This window comes from Enhydra lutris, unplaced genomic scaffold (genome assembly GCF_002288905.1).
Source record: "Enhydra lutris kenyoni isolate GAN:26980312 unplaced genomic scaffold, ASM228890v2 scaffoldscaffold9, whole genome shotgun sequence".
NCBI classification, from domain to species: Eukaryota; Metazoa; Chordata; class Mammalia; order Carnivora; family Mustelidae; genus Enhydra; species Enhydra lutris.
The window spans coordinates 55321277-55339424 of record NW_019154093.1 but is presented as its reverse complement, the minus strand read 5'-3'; the positions used below and the strand labels follow the sequence as shown (position 1 = coordinate 55339424).

Here is an 18148-nt window from a genome sequence, read left to right as displayed (position 1 = left end):
AGTTATGAATTTAGTGCCATTGTATTGCCTGTAAGGTGACTGTTACTGTATATTGTCTCTGTTCCTTTCTGATTTACTACTTTTAGGCTCTCTCTTTGCTTAGAGGACCCCTTTCAATATTTCCTGTAGAGCTGGTTTGGTGTTTGCAAATTCTTTCAGTTTTTGTTTGTCCTGAAGGCTTTTTATTTCTCCTTCTATTTTCAATGATAGCCTAGCTAGATATAGTATTCTTGGCTGCATGTTTTTCTCGTTTAGTGCTCTGAATATATCATGCCAGTTCTTTCTGGCCTGCCAGATCTCTGTGGATAAATCTGCTGCCAATCTAATATTTTTATCATTGTATGTTACAGACTTATTTTCCTGGGCTGCTTTCAGGATTTTCTTTGTTGCTAAGACTTGTAAATTTTACTATTAGGTGATGGGGTGTGGACCTATTCTTGTTGATTTTGAAGGGAGTTCTCTGCACCTCCTGGATTTTGATGCTCGTTCCCTTTGCCATATTAGGGAAATTCTCTACAATAATTCTCTCCAATATACCTTCTGCTCTCCTCTCTCTTCTTCTTCTGGAATCCTAATTATTCGAATTTTGTTTCGTCTTATGGTGTCACTTATCTCTCAAATTCTCCCCTCGTGGTCCAGTAGCTGTTTGTCTCTCTTTTGCTCAGATTCTTTATTGTCTGTCATTTGGTCTTCTATATCACTAATTCTTTCTTCTGCCTCATTTATCCTAGCAGTAAGAGCCTCCATTTTTTATTGCACCTCATTAATAGCTTTTTTTAATTTCAACTTGGTTAGATTTTAGTTCTTTTATTTCTCCAGAAAGGGCTTTTATATCTCCAGAGAGGGTTTCTCTAATATCTTCCATACCTTTTTCGAGTCTGGCTAGAACCTTGAGAATCATCATTCTGAACTCTAGATCTGACATATTACCAATGTCCATATTGATGAGGTCCCTAGCCTTTGGTACTGCCTCTTGTTCTTTTTTTTGTGGTGAGTTTTTCCACCTTGTCATTTTGTCCAGATAAGAATATATGAAGGAGCAAATAAAATACTAAAAGGGTGGCAAAGACCCCAGGAAAATGTGCTTTAACCAAATCAGAAGAGACCCCAAATCGGGGGGGGGGGGGAGAAAGGGTATAAAAAGAAGTTTAGAAAAAAAAATTAAAAAAAGAAAACAAATAAAGAAAAAATATGAAAAAGAAAATATATATATATATATATATATATTAGACTGGTGACTTGAACAGGTCACCCACTTAATTTTGGGAGTATTTTGGTCTCTTAGAAGAAACTACCTCCCAAAATTTTAAAGAATGAAAAACATATATAAGGGTAAACACAATGAAGGGATGGAATATGCCAATAAAGATGGAAAAAGAAAATTTTTTAAAATTTCTAAAAAAGGAGTTGATAAAGTAAGTTGGTTGGGAGAATAAAGAAAAAGAAAGTGGAGAATTTGCTTGGGCTGGAGACTAGAACAAGCCCAGAGCTAGATTTAGGGTATATTTTGATCTATTAGAAGAAGTTGTACCCCAAATTTTTTAGAAGAAAAAACCTATGTGTATACAAAAAATAAAGTTACATACAATGAAAGATAAAATATCACTATAATGAAGGTTCAAAAAAGATTATTGTTATTTTTTTATGAAAATGATTTTTAAGATAAACTAGTTAAAAAACGTTAAAAAAGGAAGGGTTAAAAGTTAAAAAAAATTTAGCAGAAGAAAAAAAAATTTTTTTTAAATTTAAATTAACTGCAAGACTAAAGAATCATGGGGAGAAAGCCATGAGTTCCATGCTTTGCTTTCTCCTCCTCTGGAATTCCGCTGTTCTCCTGGGTAAGTGAACTTGGTCTTCGCTGGATTTCTTGTTGATCTTCTGGGGGAGGGGCCTGTTGTAGTGATTCGCAATTGTTTTTGCCCCAGGCAGAATTGCACCGCCCTTACCAGGGGTCTGGCTAAGTAATCCGCTCGGGTTCGCTTTCGGGAGCTTTTGTTCCCTAAATGCTTTCCATACAGTTCTGGAGGACAGGAATGAAAATGGCGGCCTCCCAATCTCTGTCCCGGAGGAGCCGAGAGCTCGGGGCCCAGCTCCTCAGTGCACCCTCAGAGAAAAGCACTCAATCACTCCTGTCTCCCTGGCCTCTGGCTGCGCTTGGAGAAAAGTGCTCAATCACGCTTGTCTCCCTGGCCTCCAGTTGTGCTCCAAGCTCACCCAGCCTGTGACCGGTTCAAGGTAACCCTAAGCTGAGAACTCACTCCTCGGCTCTGTCTCTGTAGCTGGATTCCCCGCTCTAATACCTGCGAGCTCTGTGACACTCAGATACCCCCTATCCTTCTGTGACCCTGTGGGACCTGGGGCTACGCTGACCCTGCATGGGCTTCACCCCAGTTTAGCCTCTGGAGCAATGTCCCTCAGTGGAGCAGACTTTTACAAGTCCTGATTTAGTGCTCCATTGTTCCGCTGCTTGCCGGGAGCTGGTCCCTCCCCCCGCGTTCTATTTTCATCGCTTTGGATTCACTTCTCCGCCGGTCCTACCTTTCAGAAAGTGGTCAGTTTTCTGTTTCTAGAATTGCTGTTCTTCTTCTCTTTGATCTCCTATTGGATTTGTAGGTGTTTGCAATGGTTTGATAAGCTATCTAGCTGATCTCCTGCTACCTGATGTTGTCTCAGCCTGCTACTTCTCCCAAAACAATCAATTTAAAATCTCAGCCTTCCCTGCTCAGCAGGGAGGCTGCTTAAGATTCTCTCACTCTCCCTCTGCCCCTTCCTCTCCTACTGTGTGAGCACATGCGTTCACATACGTTCTCTCTCTCTCTCTCTCTCAAATAAATAAACCTAAAATCTCAGCCCTTTCCTCTGTGGTTACAGCAACTTAGGAGAAGTCTACAGCATTTACTATTTTAGCTGGCTCAGATACTGATATTGATAACATACTTTTTTTACTTGAAAATCAATGCTTAAATACTTGATTAATTGTACACTTTTGAATCATCAGTGATGTGTCCCAGAAGTCACAAGAAGTCTAAAGGTGGCTTCTAGGTCTTATACAATGTCCAACACTGTGCTAATTACTGACAAACATTGAGTTTTCCCTTCAATGTTACAGTCTTTATAAAAATAAATATAATAGGGTCAACGTAGTCTGTTGTTCAGAACAATGTGAATGTTCTTATTGTTTCCTGATATGGAGTTTTGTTTTTGTTGTTTAACTTAGTTGTTCCTTGTGGTTCTTACTGGTGCTTTAGGAAAATTTCTCCACTATCCTATAGGACTTTCTGTCTCTTTAGAACATGCAGCTTTTATTTTCAAATGTATTAATTCCTCTCTGGCCCAACACCACTAGAGGTTGAACCGCAGTACACTAAATTCTCAGGATCCCACATACCCATCCATTTCTCCCCCTCCTACCTCCCTTTCTCCTTTCTTTCTCAGTCTATAGTTTCTCCTTCCTTCTCTCTCCCATTTTACTTTCCAATCTCCTATTAGTTTCTAAGCAAATATCGTGTCTTTATTTTTCTTTTAAGGAAAATTCTTGACCAATCAGAGAAGGACACTTCCTTGTCTGACCCAAATAAATTCATAAGTTTTATTTGAGGGATTCAATATTAGCTAGGGAGTTTCAACAATTCCTCTTTCTTTTCCACTCAAGATGACATCAATAATAACAAGGCAATTTCCCAGTGGACTGCATGGTCACGAGAGTCCATCCCTGCTCTAAATTTCTGGAATCCTTCTAACTACTTCAGAATCTCAATTCTGAATTACTCCCCTATTCCAATATCATACCAATTTTTCTAAATATACTTTTGGTTTTATTACCATACATCTCAAAAACTTAAGTGATTTTCTTATCTAACAAATGCAGTCTACTTATCTAGGCATTCAGAACCTCACATTATGGGTAACATGCCTACATTTCAACATTCAGTCCTCACTGCTCTCCTACTAGGCAACTGTTGGGACAGAATTGGATTCAAGTGACAGCTCAGTGCTATCCTTCCCATGTCAGTGTTTTCTCCATTTAGAGGGTCTTTCTTAACAATAACCCAGATAAGGAAAAGGAAACGCTATATGAAGTGTGAACCACAAACACAGAGTTCTTGTTTCAGTCTCCTTTCTAATTCTACTTATGGATGCATGCGTTTTCTTTCCTCTTAAGGGTCAACTAAAACTACACAGGTTGGTAGAGTTTACATTAATCTTTCACCTGACCTATTTGAACCTCTACAGGTGCAAGTTGAACAGGGAACCCAAAGCATTTCTTTAGAAAGTTCTTAATCTGAATTAACATTAGATTGTCACCAAAATGGAAAAAACTCTTCTCCCTGCTGGGCCCTAAATTTCTTACAAGTTTCACCACTGTAGCTCCTGGGCAACCTGTACTCTCCACTGTCTCTGTATGTTGTGGACTCCTCCCTTGCAGGTTTCCGACTGAACTCCACAGTGAGATCTGAAACCAAGGGCATCTGGATGTGGTGTGTGCCCCACTCCACCAAGAAGAACCACACCCTGATCCTTCTGGACACTGAGGGGCTGGGGGATGTGAAAAAGGTAAGGCAGGGAGTTGAGAACCCTTCTTTGCTCTTGCTTATGAATTCACCACCTCAATTCAACTTCTGTGACATATCTCCACAAATAGTGTAAATTATAGATAATGAGGTTAGATTCTCTTACCTTGAAATTTTTTCCTTGAGAGCACACATATTTTGATATTTGGAGGCAAGATATTTATCTTATTTTTAATGCCGGGGTTAATGACACAATTTAAGCAGCTAAATCCAGGGCTCTCTGCTAAGTACTAGAGACACTGCAGTGAAGAAAAGTAAAGACCCAGAGGCCAGCTGGGGAGATATCAAGTACTTAGTTCAATCAGTACAGAGTGTCATGGATGCAACCTCGTTTTAAGTAAGGATTAGATTTAAGCTTTCCTGGTGAAATAACATTTAAAATATCTAAATTGTAACTCATCAGGTCAATGGGACTATCAGTAAAAATCTATAGATTCGTGACCTTGAATATAGTCGTCTTGAAAATAGGGTTAAAACAAAGTAATTTATTTAAATAAACCCCAGAAAATCTTCAGCTGTACCAAGAACATTCATAATGATTTTAGTCTAACTTGCTGGACTTTAAAGATTAATTCTTCACCGACTTCTAAAAAGCATGATCTTGACCAGCAGAAAACAGTGCAAACAGGATACTTGTAGGTGTGTTGTCTTTACAATCAGTACTTTTTCCTTATTTTATAGAAGTCTGAGTCTAGATTGTTGCTGCTGTAGATTATTTGATTCCAATACTGCTCCCTCCACCCCAGAATAAGTAAAGGAGAAATTTAGAAATTCTGAATTTAAAAAATTTTTAATGTTTTAAAACTTCAGAAATTGTAAAGTGCTCGATAAAAAATAAAGTATAAAACAAAAACAGAAGAAAAACTAAACAATACGTATCAGACCTCATCAATTCATCTCACCGTGTTTGAATTTTAACAAGTTTATTCCTTCTTTGAATGTACCAGCAACTTTTCACACTAAACAACAGTAACAACAACAAGAAATCCTACTTACTTGTTACTTATTTTACACGGCCCCTAAGTTAATTCCCGATGAATTAGATCTACTCTAATTATCACCTCCCTCTGTCCTCCAAAAATGAAGAGGGACTTTTAATGGTGCAAAATGTCCTATTTTGACCCAAACATTTCTTTTTATGTAATTGTTTTTGTTTAAAGGACCAAATCATATTATATTATTAATAACTGATGGCAGCAGAACAGTTTAATAAATTTAGAACATGTGGTATGATTTAGGTAGTGTGTAATTCTGCTTTCCTGGCCTTCAGTGCCACTCACATACTGTCCTGAGTCTCCTTTCCAGCCTTGTTGTCTACTCCCACACATTTACACATTGCTTCAGCCAAAGGGAATAATTCTATCTTTGTATGACTGTACTTTTCAATTCTGAATTGGCTTGTGTTAGTCTTTCTACCTGCATGATCTTTTCATTTCCACAAGTCCAAGTCCACAACTTCATCATTTCTTTAAAACCCAGCTATTTTAATTTTTTAAAATATTTTATTTGTTTATTTGAGAGAAAAAGAGAGCATGAGCTGGGGGAGGGCTGGAGGGAAATGGAGAAACACACTCGCTGCTAAGTATGAAGCCCAACACAGGGCTTGATCCCAGGACCCTGAGATCACGACCTGAGCTGAAAGCAAATGCTTAACCAACTAAGCCACCCAGGTGCCCCAACCCAGCTTTTTTTTTTTTTTTTTTTTTTTTTTTTTAACTTACTGCCATCATTTCACAGTCAGAAGTAAAGTCTTGCTCAGAATTCCCAGGACACTTTTTTCCCCCCATTTTTGGGTTTGCCCCCTTTTTCTCTTATATTTTAGCTTTGGCTCTGTTCCCGGCAGAGATCATTAACTTGGTTGCAGGTGTTATGTTTACTTATTGGTCAGCCAACCCAGAAAGTCAACTTCTTGAGGGCGGGGACTAGCATATGGAACTTTGCATCCACCTAAACAAATGCACCGCCTGGCATTTAGAAGAAACTCAAACAACAGCTGTTGAATTTAACTGAACAACATTATGCTTTTAATGTTGACCATGACACATCAAATTTGCTGTAGGAATAATTTCCTGTTTATTGGTGCATTCCTACTATGTTCCAGTCACTGTGTTATGGAATGGAAATGCTAACAAGTAAATGAAGAGTGGACTCTCTAGTCTTTTGCTTTAATGTGCTTTCTAGGTTGACCCTAAGAATGACTCATGGATCTTTGCCCTGACGGTGCTTCTGAGCAGCACCTTGATCTACAACAGCATGGGCACCATCAACCACCAGGCCCTGGAGCAGCTGCAGTATCCTTCCAGGGACCAAACCACCAAGTTTCATTGAGTTTACAGGAATGGCAACTGAGACGGTCATCTTTCTTGTGACTTAACTGTCATGGTTGAGGAGAAGGGAACGTGAGACATAAGTTAATGTTTATAAAATTTGTTTTTAAATACAAGCTGAAAATTGTGGTGTAAATAATTTCTCCTTCCTTAGCTAAATTCTCAGCTATGTCACTGAACTAACACAGCTAATCAGGGCAAAATCCTCCTCAACCTCTGAGGAAGTGAAGGACTCCACTGAGTTTGTGAGTTTCTTTCCAGACTTTGTATGGACTGTTCGGGATTTCACCCTGGAATTGAAGATAGGTGAAGGTCCAATCACTGAAGACGAGTACCTGGAGGATGCCTTGAAGCTGGTTCCAGAGCATGGTCTGGGCGGTGGAAGTTTCAACAGGGGGTTGGGATCAACTTGATAAGCCCTATCAGTCAGCACTTGAATTCAATTTTTGTTTAACATCGGATTGAGATGCAGTCTTAATAGTGAGGGGTGATTGTTGAATGGCGTTTGGTGATTGTTTTTCATAGATTATTACTTGTGAAACTCCAGCTGCTGGAGCAATCTCATTGAGGAAATTTAAGGACCAATGTTGAACTGAACGATTTTAGACCAAATAGGTATTGTGAAACATTTTTCTAGGTTATAGTGCTGTAACTTCCTAAGCCCCACATACTTGGGCTCCTTATTGTGTGCTCCTCCTGTTCCATACTGACAGAAATAGCTCATCAGATGAGAAGCTGGTAAACCTAGAATCACAAGAAATAAAAGGACCTAAATTTTGTTATGGAAAAATAGACAAAACATAAAATTTACCATTTTAACCATTTTTTTTAGGTTTATAGCTCTGTGGCAGTAAGTACATTCACATTGCTGTGGAATCATCACCACCCACCCACGCCAGAAGTTTTCATCTTCCCCATCTGAAATTCTCTACCCATTAAAAACTAACTCCCTGGGATGCTTTGGTGGTTCATTCATTATGCATCTGTTTTCAGCTCAAGTCATGATCCCAGGGTCCTGGGATCAAGTCCCACATTGAGCTCCCTGCTCAACGGGGAGTCTGCTCCTCCCTCTGCCTCTTCCCTCGGCTCATGCTCTCTCTCTCTCTCAAATAAATAAATAAAATCTTACAGAAAAAAAAACTAACTCCTTAATACCCCCCACCCACAGCACTTGGCAACTGCCATTCCATTCTCTGTCTCCATATAGGTACCTCATACAAATGGAGTCATATGCTACTTGTCTTTTTGTGACTGGCTTATTTCACTAACCATAATGTCCTAAAGATTCATTCATGCTGTAGCATGTGTAGAATATCTTCCTTTCTAAGACTGAATAGTATTTTTTTTACATTTATATACCACATTTAAATGACCTAATTTTAAAAATATATTTCATGTTTCTATGAAATATTCTATGAATATTTTACTAGTGCCCAGATACTTACAAATTTCAGAGAAAGCATATTTACATAGTAAATATCCAGGAGGAAAAATGTCCTTCTGGTAACACTTTCAGATTCACATTGATCTTCCTTATGATTTCACGTTCTTCTTTCTCACAGTCTTGTACATTATGTTACCACTTTAATATTATTAATTTACTACATGTAAATTTTACAAACAGTTTATTTTTATTTTATTTTAATAAGGTGAATAACTGATGGCACTTGGAAGTAATACATACTTCTGTTTCATCATTCATGTATTCATTGTTTCAAAGAAATTTATTAAACATCTGACATACTCCCCAAATCATTCTGTGAAGCACTGTCAAGTCAGATATAGTTTGATATAGACAGTGTTAAGGTTTCCAATTACTTTTAAGTTAACCTTACCTTTGAGATGTTTCTGCTAAAAGAACTCCAAACATATTTATTTAGTGTGATTTTTTTTATCTGAATTTTAGATATTTTTTTCTTACCTTGATATTATTCGTCCTCCACCTGATATTTTAACAAGCAATATCTTACTCTTCTTTTGGTATTATTTTAGGGTCCATATTTCATATCTAATATGGGGACAGTCAGATCACAAAAGGAATTCTTACCATTTTTTTTGGTTCCTCACTCATTTGATAAACATTTAATGAATATGTCAACCACTAAACTCCATAACAGTACTAAGGAAACCAACCATAACTTGCTTCAGTTGGGACTGATGCCTCTCCTTCTCCCCTATTTTCTTGGCTCTGCTCCATGTAGAAATGGAATTTCCTTGCCTGTGGTGATGGCCCAGATTGATTTGAAATGATTGGGTTAAAGGAGATTTATAAGCATAGGAAATGTCATAATGCAAAGATGCCTGGAAATGAAAGTTCTGACTCCCTTACCTAAAGACCACATTTCAATGATCAGTTTTTTTCCACTTTTGCAGGCACAAATCCCAAAATCCAGAATTCCAACATGCCCAGAGAGTGTATCAGGCAGTTCTTTCCAAAACGGAAGTGCTTCGTCTTTGACCGGCCTACAAGTGACAGAAATCTCTTATTCCATCTTGAGAAGGTGCCAGAAGACAAGCTAGACAGTGCTTTCCAGGAGCAATCAAAGAAATTCTGTACCTATATTTTCAGTCACACAAAGACCAAGACCCTAAGAGAGGGAATCACTGTCACTGGGAGCCGTGAGTCACCTTTGTCCCAAAGCATGTCTCTGTGTCAGTATGTGGTGGAGCTTTGATGAGAGCCTGGATTTGTCAGTAATTTTGTTTACATCTGTGTGCAACTATGGAGAAGCAGATTTTCATGGCCTGAAAAGAAATCCATGTGTGTTTACTCATTAAAGTCTCCCTGTGTGAGGGTCTGCTGAGACCTGATATACCTCAGGAACATAAGCCACCAATCCTAAGAAGACAAGATGGTGTTAAAGAGAGGACATCTGTATATTGAGAAATCCTATGGGATAACTTCTTGTCTTGAAGGAGATAGCAGGTTATTTTGTAAATTTACATGAGTCAGGTCATAAATAGCAAGCTATGAGTTCCTGCAAGACCACTGAGAAACAGAATTATGTGTCCTCTTGTGTGTAGGGCAGGCTCCGTGGGCATGTAACTTACGCAGTCCTATAGTATCCTGTGTGGAGATGGGCCCATACTTGCTTTAAGATTTTCTATCCCTGTTTTGAATTCTCGATCATGTTCAACTAGGAGTTCACATTTTTGTTTTGTACCGGGGCACACACATTATGCAGATGGTCTTATTTTTGTCTATTACTTCACCTATGTAATCTATTCCTTTACATTCTCATGAATGGGAAACCATTTTTCCAGTACACAGGTGCATATTGTATAGTTGGTAATTTAAATTGTGCTGTGACAAAATGGAGAACAATAAAAGAAAGAACAGGAAAACAATAATGCTATTAAAAGGAATAGATTCCCAAAAGGAGAAAATAAAACTTCCTTGTAAATAAGGTGGGGTTTTTTTGTGATCTTAGAATGATGCTTCATAAAAACTATAAGCTACTGATTGAGACCTTGGTATTTATGCTCAAATTCCCTGGCTTATATAGGGCTGGGGACTCTGTTGAAAGCCTATGTGGATGCCATCAAGAAAGGAGCAGTTCCTTGCTTGGAGAATGTGGTGACAACTCTGGCTCAGCGTGAGAACTCAGTGGCCGTGCAGAAGGCAGCTGACCACTACAGCAAGCAGATGGCCCAGCGACTGAGGCTCCCCACAGACACACTCCAGGAGCTCCTGGATGTACATGCAGACTGTGAGAGGGAAGCCATCGCAGTGTTCATGGAGCACTCCTTTAAGGATGACAAGCGGGAATTCCAGAAAAAGCTGGTGGTAATGTGTCTTAGCATTTATCCTTCCTGATTTCTACCCTTCCAGATTCATGCTTAGAGTACATTTTTTTCCTACTCTGTGGCTCATCTAGCTCTCATGGTCAACAGAGCCTGGGTTCTTGTGAGTGACAGGGCTCTACCAGGTTACTGTTCACCTTTTTACTAAAAGATAGACATTTTATTAAATTTCTATTGCCACATTTGAAAAATTACCCTTAATTTATATAGGCTCACAATTCTGTAGGTCAAAAGGAGGCATAGGATGGCACCATACTCTGCTCAGAGACTGCTCACAGTCCGCTCACAGAATGGAAACAAGATTTTGGCCAAAACGAGCTCTCAGCGGCAGGCTCTGGAGTGGCTCCAAGTTCATTCCTGTTGTTGACTGGATCAACTTCCTTTTTTTTTTTAAATTTTTTATTTTTTCAGCCTAACAGTATTCATTATTTTTGCACCACACCCAGTGCTCCATGTAATCTGTGCCCTCTCCAATACCCACCACCTGGATCCCCCAACCTCCCACCCCCCGCCCCTTCAAAACCCTCAAATTATTTTTCATAGTCCATAGTCTCTCATGGTTCACCTCCCCTTCCAGTTTCCCTCAACTCCCTTCTCCTCTCCATCTCCCCTTGTCCTCCATGCTATTTGTTATTCTCCACAAATAAGTGAAACCATATGTTAATTGACTTTCTCTGCTTGACTTATTTCACTCAGCATAATCTTTTCCAGTCCTGTCCATGTTGCTACAAAAATTGGGTATTCATCCTTTCTGATGGAGGCATAATACTCCATAGTGTATATGGACCACATCTTCCTTATCCATTCATCCGTTGAACGACTTCCTTTTGATTGTAGGACTCATGTTCCCTTTTTTGTTGGCTTTCTGACAGGGGGGCTTCCAAGCTCCCAGAAGCATTTTTCATAAACCTCCATGTTCTCCTTTCTGCTTCAAGCCAACAATGACGCATCAAATACTTTTCATGTTTTAGCTTTTTTGATTTCCTGAAGATAACTCTCAGAGCTCATGTTCTTATCTAAGACTTCTCCACCTCTATCCTCTAGTTATCTCCATTTCTTATTTTTTTAAAAGATTTTATTTATTTATTTGACAGAGAAAGACAGAGTGAGAGAGGGAACACACGCAGGAGGAGTGGGAAAGTGAGAAGCAGGCTTCCTGACAAGCAGGGAGTCCATTTGAGGGCTCAATCCCAAGACCCTGGGATCATGAACTGAGCCGAAGGCAGACCCTTAATGACTGAGCCACCCAGGCACCCCTAGTTATCTCCATTTCTTTTTTTTTTTTTTTATTTGACAGAGAGAGATCACAAGTAGACAGAGAGGCAGGCAGAGAGAGAGAGAGAGGGAAGCAGGCTCCCCGCTGAGCAGAGAGCCCGATGCGGGACTCGATCCCAGGACCCGAGATCATGACCTGAGCCGAAGGCAGCGGCTCAACACACTGAGCCACCCAGGTGCCCCTTATCTCCATTTCTTAAAGTCAACTTGTACCATATAATAAACCCTAACTACTGTAATAAAATTTATCAAGTTCACTGAATCCAGGACTGTGGAAGGAGTATACATCAGAGGAAAAAAATCTTAGGGGACAATTTAATTCTTGGGGACAACTAATTAGCATGGGTACCTTCAGTGGAAATTTGTCTCAGTCTATGACCAGCCTAGGAGTGAAAAAACCTCTTTGTTCCTATTGAAGACGTGCCAGAAAGTCTGCTGTATTATAATTTTCAAGAGCAGAGGAAATGTTTATTTCTTTTTCTTTACACACTCAAATTCTTATTAGAAGAATTTATGAAGAGTTCCAAACTCTGTTCAGAGTACACTTTAGTCTTTACCAGATGATTGAGTTGTTGGGAGGGCAGGGGTGTTGAATGTGCATTGTCATCCATAGCAACACAAATTCTCTGAGGAAACTCTACTTTCAGCCATAATTCAACTTTCTATCGCTGATTGTTAATGGTTGGGTCACTTTTAATCATACTACAGCAGAAAGAACCATGGAGTTCATGTCTTCCAACCCAAGGAAGTAAAGGGACTTTACACAGGTCACACCTAGAATTGGTCGGAACTAGGACTAAAAGTCTCTTGACTCCTGGTCTGCTCCATGTTCCAATCTACTCTTAGGTGATTGGGATGCTTTTTCTAAGAGAATGACATTGGACTTTCCCTTCTAAGAGCTTCTTTCTATTGGATTTCTCTACATTTCCCTGGCAGGACACCATTGAGAAAAAGAAGGAAGATTTCTTGCAGCAGAATGAAGATGCATCTTTCAAATATTGCCAGGCTATAATGAAGCAGCTTTCAGAGCCTCTGAAGAAAAGCATTTCAGAAAAAACTTTCTCTGTTCATGGAGGACATGATCTCTACTTACAAGCAAAGAGAAAGGTTGAACTTGACTATAAACTGGTGCCTAGGAAAGGAGTTAAGGTAAGGAATAAAGGGGAAAAGGTTGAACAGTAGAGTGGAATTCGGTGGTCTTTATTTTTCCTCCTGAACATCTAAGACTCCAGCACCAATTACGGGAAAAAATCAAAAAGCAAGGCAGTAAGTCCGAATTTTCAGATTTTACATCTACAATTAATTAGGTACTCCTGTAGATACCAGAAATTAAATTCCTCCCAAAGAAAGTATTTACAATCATGATTTCAGGTGACACAAAATACTTGATTCATTTATGAAACATGTGTTAATATTTGGCTAAGTCCCTTGGGAATGCAAGTATTAGAGACACAACTTGCTCTCAAGATGCTGAGGATTTTACCAGAGATACAGGCAAATAGTGAAGAGGATAGGGTATGATAAAGGTTATACTGGTATTCAAAGATACTAATGATGATGGTGATGATGATAAAAATGGTTAACATATTGAGACTAACTTTCTTTACTGCACATGGTCTTAGGTGTTTTTGTTGGATTATTAATTTAATCCTCAGGGTAATATTATAAATTAAGTATACTACTATCTACATTATGCATTTGATAAATGTGTTGCAAAAAGAAGTTAATAAATCGCCTAAGGTCATATGAACAGTAAGTGGTGGAGCCAGTAGGGCAAATCAGTATCTTGGTGGCCATTCAAAGCTCAGATTGCAGTTTAGGAAATTATAACAAAGGTAGTTCCTAGAAGTTTAAGATGAAGTATTTATAGATGTTTTGTTGAGAAAGGCTAGAATAGCTTCCAGGAAGAAGAAAAGAATATCCCAAAACAAGTAAGCAATAGGTATAATGTATTTGTAGAATTATGAATGTGAATGGCTATAACCCATGGTGGGGTTGGGGACAGTATCAGTGAGAAAGCGATCTCAAGAACTAGGAAGACTATGATGGAGTTTTCCCATTATCATCAATAGACTTGGAATGTATACTGTGGACATAGAAGGAAGGGAATTACTCAGGGATACACAATTTACTGGGTTATATTTGGAGTTTTATTGAACAATTATTTCCATAGCGAGAGATTAGATCTTTGTTGCCTGATGTGTATTTGCTCCTTGTTGGTTCCTCAGGCAAATGAGATCCTCCAGAACTTCCTACAGTCACAGGCAACAATAGAGGAATCCATCGTGCAGTTAGACACAGCCCTTAATAGAGGAGCCATGGCCATAGCAGGTACAGGGGAGGGTTTGGCTTGTGGTGGAATGGGTAGGTTCCTGCAGGGACTGCTGACAGATCTGACCAGAAGACCTTCTTGCAACAAAGAGTTTCCTCTTCTGCCACAGAACACATGTTCTGTTCAATCAAATCTGAAAATAACAAGACAAGTGGTAGTTGCACATCAGCAGCCAGACAGAGCCTATATCTTCACACTGAGAAACCTGCCAGCAGTGTGGCCATTTGGTGAAATTACAAATTTCCCAGTCACCATTGCAAGGTCAGTTTAGTCTCTGAGCTTAGGAGGTCAGGTCTCACCTGTTCTTTTGTTCCCTTTAAAAACTTTCATGGGTCAGTGGAGCGGGCCAAAAAGGAGGCAGCTGAGAAAGAACAGGAGCAGCTAAAACAGAAAGAACATGAGCAACGGCAAAAAATGGAGGCTCAAGAGAGAAGCTTCAGTGAAAACCTGGGCCAGCTGGAAGAGAAGATAAAGAAGGAAAGAGAAAACTTTCGGGTAATGCTGGAAAGGATGTTGAAGCATTATCTGCAGGTAAGTATGGCCTGGATTCAGCCAGATTCTCATTCCTCAGGAAGAGAAGGATAAAATTTTAAGCAAAATTATGATCCAAGAGAGAAATGCAAATGGCATATGATTTACTAAGTGCCTGAATCCATCTGTATCCTGCTGTAACCCTAAAAAGCATATTATTCCTGCCTTTTCTGCAGCGCTAGACTTTGGAGTATACAAATAACATCCCTTGGGGAAGTGGGTTGCTATTTGTGGTGTTCATGCAATGGTCCCATGAACCCCAGTTGGGTTGAGTCTTTGTCTTCTAGTCCTATAGAGAACCATTAGAGAGACCTGAAATAAATCTATTTTGTCTTGAAAGTATCTGATTAGGTCTGATATGAAATGCAAGACACTAAAATTTCTAAAACTTGCTGCATTTGTTTCCAGACAAATGCAAGACACCAAAAGTTCCAAAACTTGCTCCATCTGTCTGAATATCCTGGGATTACTATAAAATATAGAGGAACATCTTTCCTTGGTCCAACCTGGAGCTTGATAAGCAATGCTCTATACAGAATCAGCAGTTACCACTTTTTATTAGATGGTTGTGGCCATGCATCCTCAAGTGGAACTGAGAATGAATTAGAATTAAAACTGTACTCCTACCCAAAGAGCATCATTTGGGCTAAAGTGCATAGTGGAGAAAGTTCTCAAGTCTGATCTAGCCCCAACACCTACCCATCCCAGAGAGAGGGTTGTGAAGACATCTTAGGAAGTTACAAACCATGGATACTCTCATTATCCAGATCAAAAAGTATGGACACATAGGACATCCCCCAAAGAACAATCTAAAGTGGTAGAAAAATAGACACCTATGTTTACTGTTGACTGTGTCTTGATAATTAGAGATCTTAAAAGGTGGGCTCTTTTCCTTTTATAGGTCCAAGAAGAATTGCTTAATGAAAGATTTGGAAAGAAATCTGAGGAATTGAATAAGGAGATAAATCGACTAAAAAAAGAGATTGAGACAGCAAAAAAAAATGATTCACTATTGATTTCAAATGCAATTGAAGTGGCTGGGAAAGTATTAATTGTTGCACTACCTGAAATTTTTAAGCTATTCCATGAAGGGAAGACAGTTCTCAGTGAAAAAAATTAAATGGGCTTAGATTTCTTGTTAAGGATATTATAAAATGAGGCTTCTTTTGCATTAATAATGTAATACTGTGCTCATTTTTGAAATACATGTGTTATGCCACTTTCACACAACTTCATTTACTTTCACACAATTTTATTTATGCTTAAAAATAAAAAGTGATCACATGGGGTGCCTGGTGGCTCAATTGTTTAAGCATCCAACTCTTTATGTCAGCTCAGATCATGATCTCACAGTCGTGAAATGGAGCCCTGTGTTGGGCTCTGCACTTAGCAGGGAGTCTGCTAGACATTCTCTCTCTCCCTCTGTCCCTCCCCCTGCTTGTGTGCTCTCCCTCTTTCTCTGTCAAATACATAAATAAATCATAAAAAAATGGTTATAGAAAACATCAGCTCGCGGCATACAAAAGACAAACAATTTTTGATTGAATAAACTAATTTTTTAAGATTTTATTTATTCATGTAAGAGAGAGAGAGCACTAGCAAGGGTGAGGGGCAGAGGGAGAGGGAAAAGCAGACACCCCCCTGCTGAGCAGGGAGCTCCATGCAGGGCTCGATCCCAGGACCCAGAGATCATGACCTGAGCCAAAGGCAGATGTTTAACTGATTGAACCACCCAGGCATCCCTAAACTTCACTTAAAGATATATTTTAAATGTTACTGAAAAACACAAAAATTTATAACAATAAATCAAGGTAAATATGCCAATCCTTATAAGACATATATGATATGTGTATATGTATATGTACATGTATATGTACATGATTTATACATGTACAAGTGTACATGTACATTTTTTGAAAGTAGACAAATTTGTTTTACAGTGTACATGAAAAAACTACAAGCAAAAATAGCCAATGCAATTCTATAAAGAGAAAAATAAGGAGAGGCAGGTATCTCTAATTATATGTTAAAACACCTCAATAATTAACATAGTGGTCCCGGCACCTGAATATTCAAACATCAATAAAATACTATTGAAAGTTTAGATTTCAACAAATATTCATAAAAGAAATTTATTATATAATAAATTTGACACTTCATGTTAGTGAAGGGAAAAGTGGTATTCCATAAATGGAATTTGGACTAGATGTAGCCATCTGGAAAACAAAAAAAAAAAAAAAAGTTGGAGTTTACCTCTCTCCATAAACCAAAACAAATTTCAGATGTACCAAAGATTTTAAAAGGAAAATTAGATTATAAAAGATTAAAAAATGGTTTCATCATAGTAAAGTCCTTTGTCAGTGTGAAAATGATGATAAAAAAGATTAACATATCCCCCTACATAAAAATAATGAGGTTATTCATAGAAAAGATAAAAACAAAGACAAACAGAAATATGGATATAAATTCACAATTTATATCCCAATGAGAATATTTCATTAAGCAATAAAGAGCTTATAAATCAATGAGGAAAGATAAACAACCCCACTGAAAATGTGCATAACCCTAAGTCAAAAATATAGTTTATCAAGTCTTCTAATAAGAACTATGTAAAGGAAAGCCATCAGCTACCCATTTCACTTCCCTGATTTGCAAGAAACAACACATTTGACAGAAGACTAGGTTGTAAGAATAGAGAGAAGCAGGAGGGGTCTGCTCAGTAGAACAGGGAACTATGAAGCACAGAGATGCACCCATCTTGTTTTCTTTAGGATTTTTCAGTAAAGCCTGAAAATTCTAGCCCCTAATTTCTTTTCAAATAAAAATTCATTTAGAAAGTCTTCTGGAATAGGCTCCAAGTTCTAGTTCAAAATGATAATATGAGTAAAAGAGAAGGAAATTTTTCTTCGAGATCAATCGTATGGAATTCTTTCTAGCTGTCTAGTGCTTTTGATTCTGCTATGGCTAGAATGAATTCCTTCTGATTTTACAAGTTTCACATGTTTTATCTTGACTCTAGGTTTTTGCACCATATATATGCTTGTTAACGTAACCTTGCTTTCTGGGGCACCAAGATGGCATCTGCCTTGGGCTCAGATCATGATCTCAGGGTCCTCGGATCGAGGCCTGCATCAGGCTCCTTGCTCAGCAGGGAGTCTGCTTCTCCTTTGCCCCTTCCCCCGCTAGTTATCTCTCTCTCTCTCACTCTCAAAAATAAATAAATAAATAAATAAATACATAAACAAGCAAACAAACAAATAAAAATCTTAAAAGAAAAATTAATCTTGGTTTCTTACTTGATGTTCTTT

The 18148-nt window shown here is 38.5% G+C and overlaps 1 protein-coding gene across 1 annotated transcript in view; it reads left to right on the top strand.

Moving 5' to 3' along the window:
• Window positions 1–16118, top strand: part of LOC111143136 (guanylate-binding protein 4-like) — a 26137-nt gene extending 10019 nt beyond the window's left edge. Inside the window, exons 3-11 of the mRNA XM_022496635.1 lie at window positions 4427–4554; window positions 6753–6862; window positions 7065–7267; window positions 9272–9517; window positions 10405–10685; window positions 12914–13126; window positions 14206–14308; window positions 14647–14840; window positions 15742–16118. Coding sequence (XP_022352343.1) covers window positions 4427–4554; window positions 6753–6862; window positions 7065–7267; window positions 9272–9517; window positions 10405–10685; window positions 12914–13126; window positions 14206–14308; window positions 14647–14840; window positions 15742–15960 — 1697 coding nt within the window. The 3' untranslated portion in view covers window positions 15961–16118. The remainder of the gene's footprint in view (window positions 1–4426; window positions 4555–6752; window positions 6863–7064; window positions 7268–9271; window positions 9518–10404; window positions 10686–12913; window positions 13127–14205; window positions 14309–14646; window positions 14841–15741) is intronic.
• Window positions 16119–18148: the final 2030 nt, after the last annotated feature.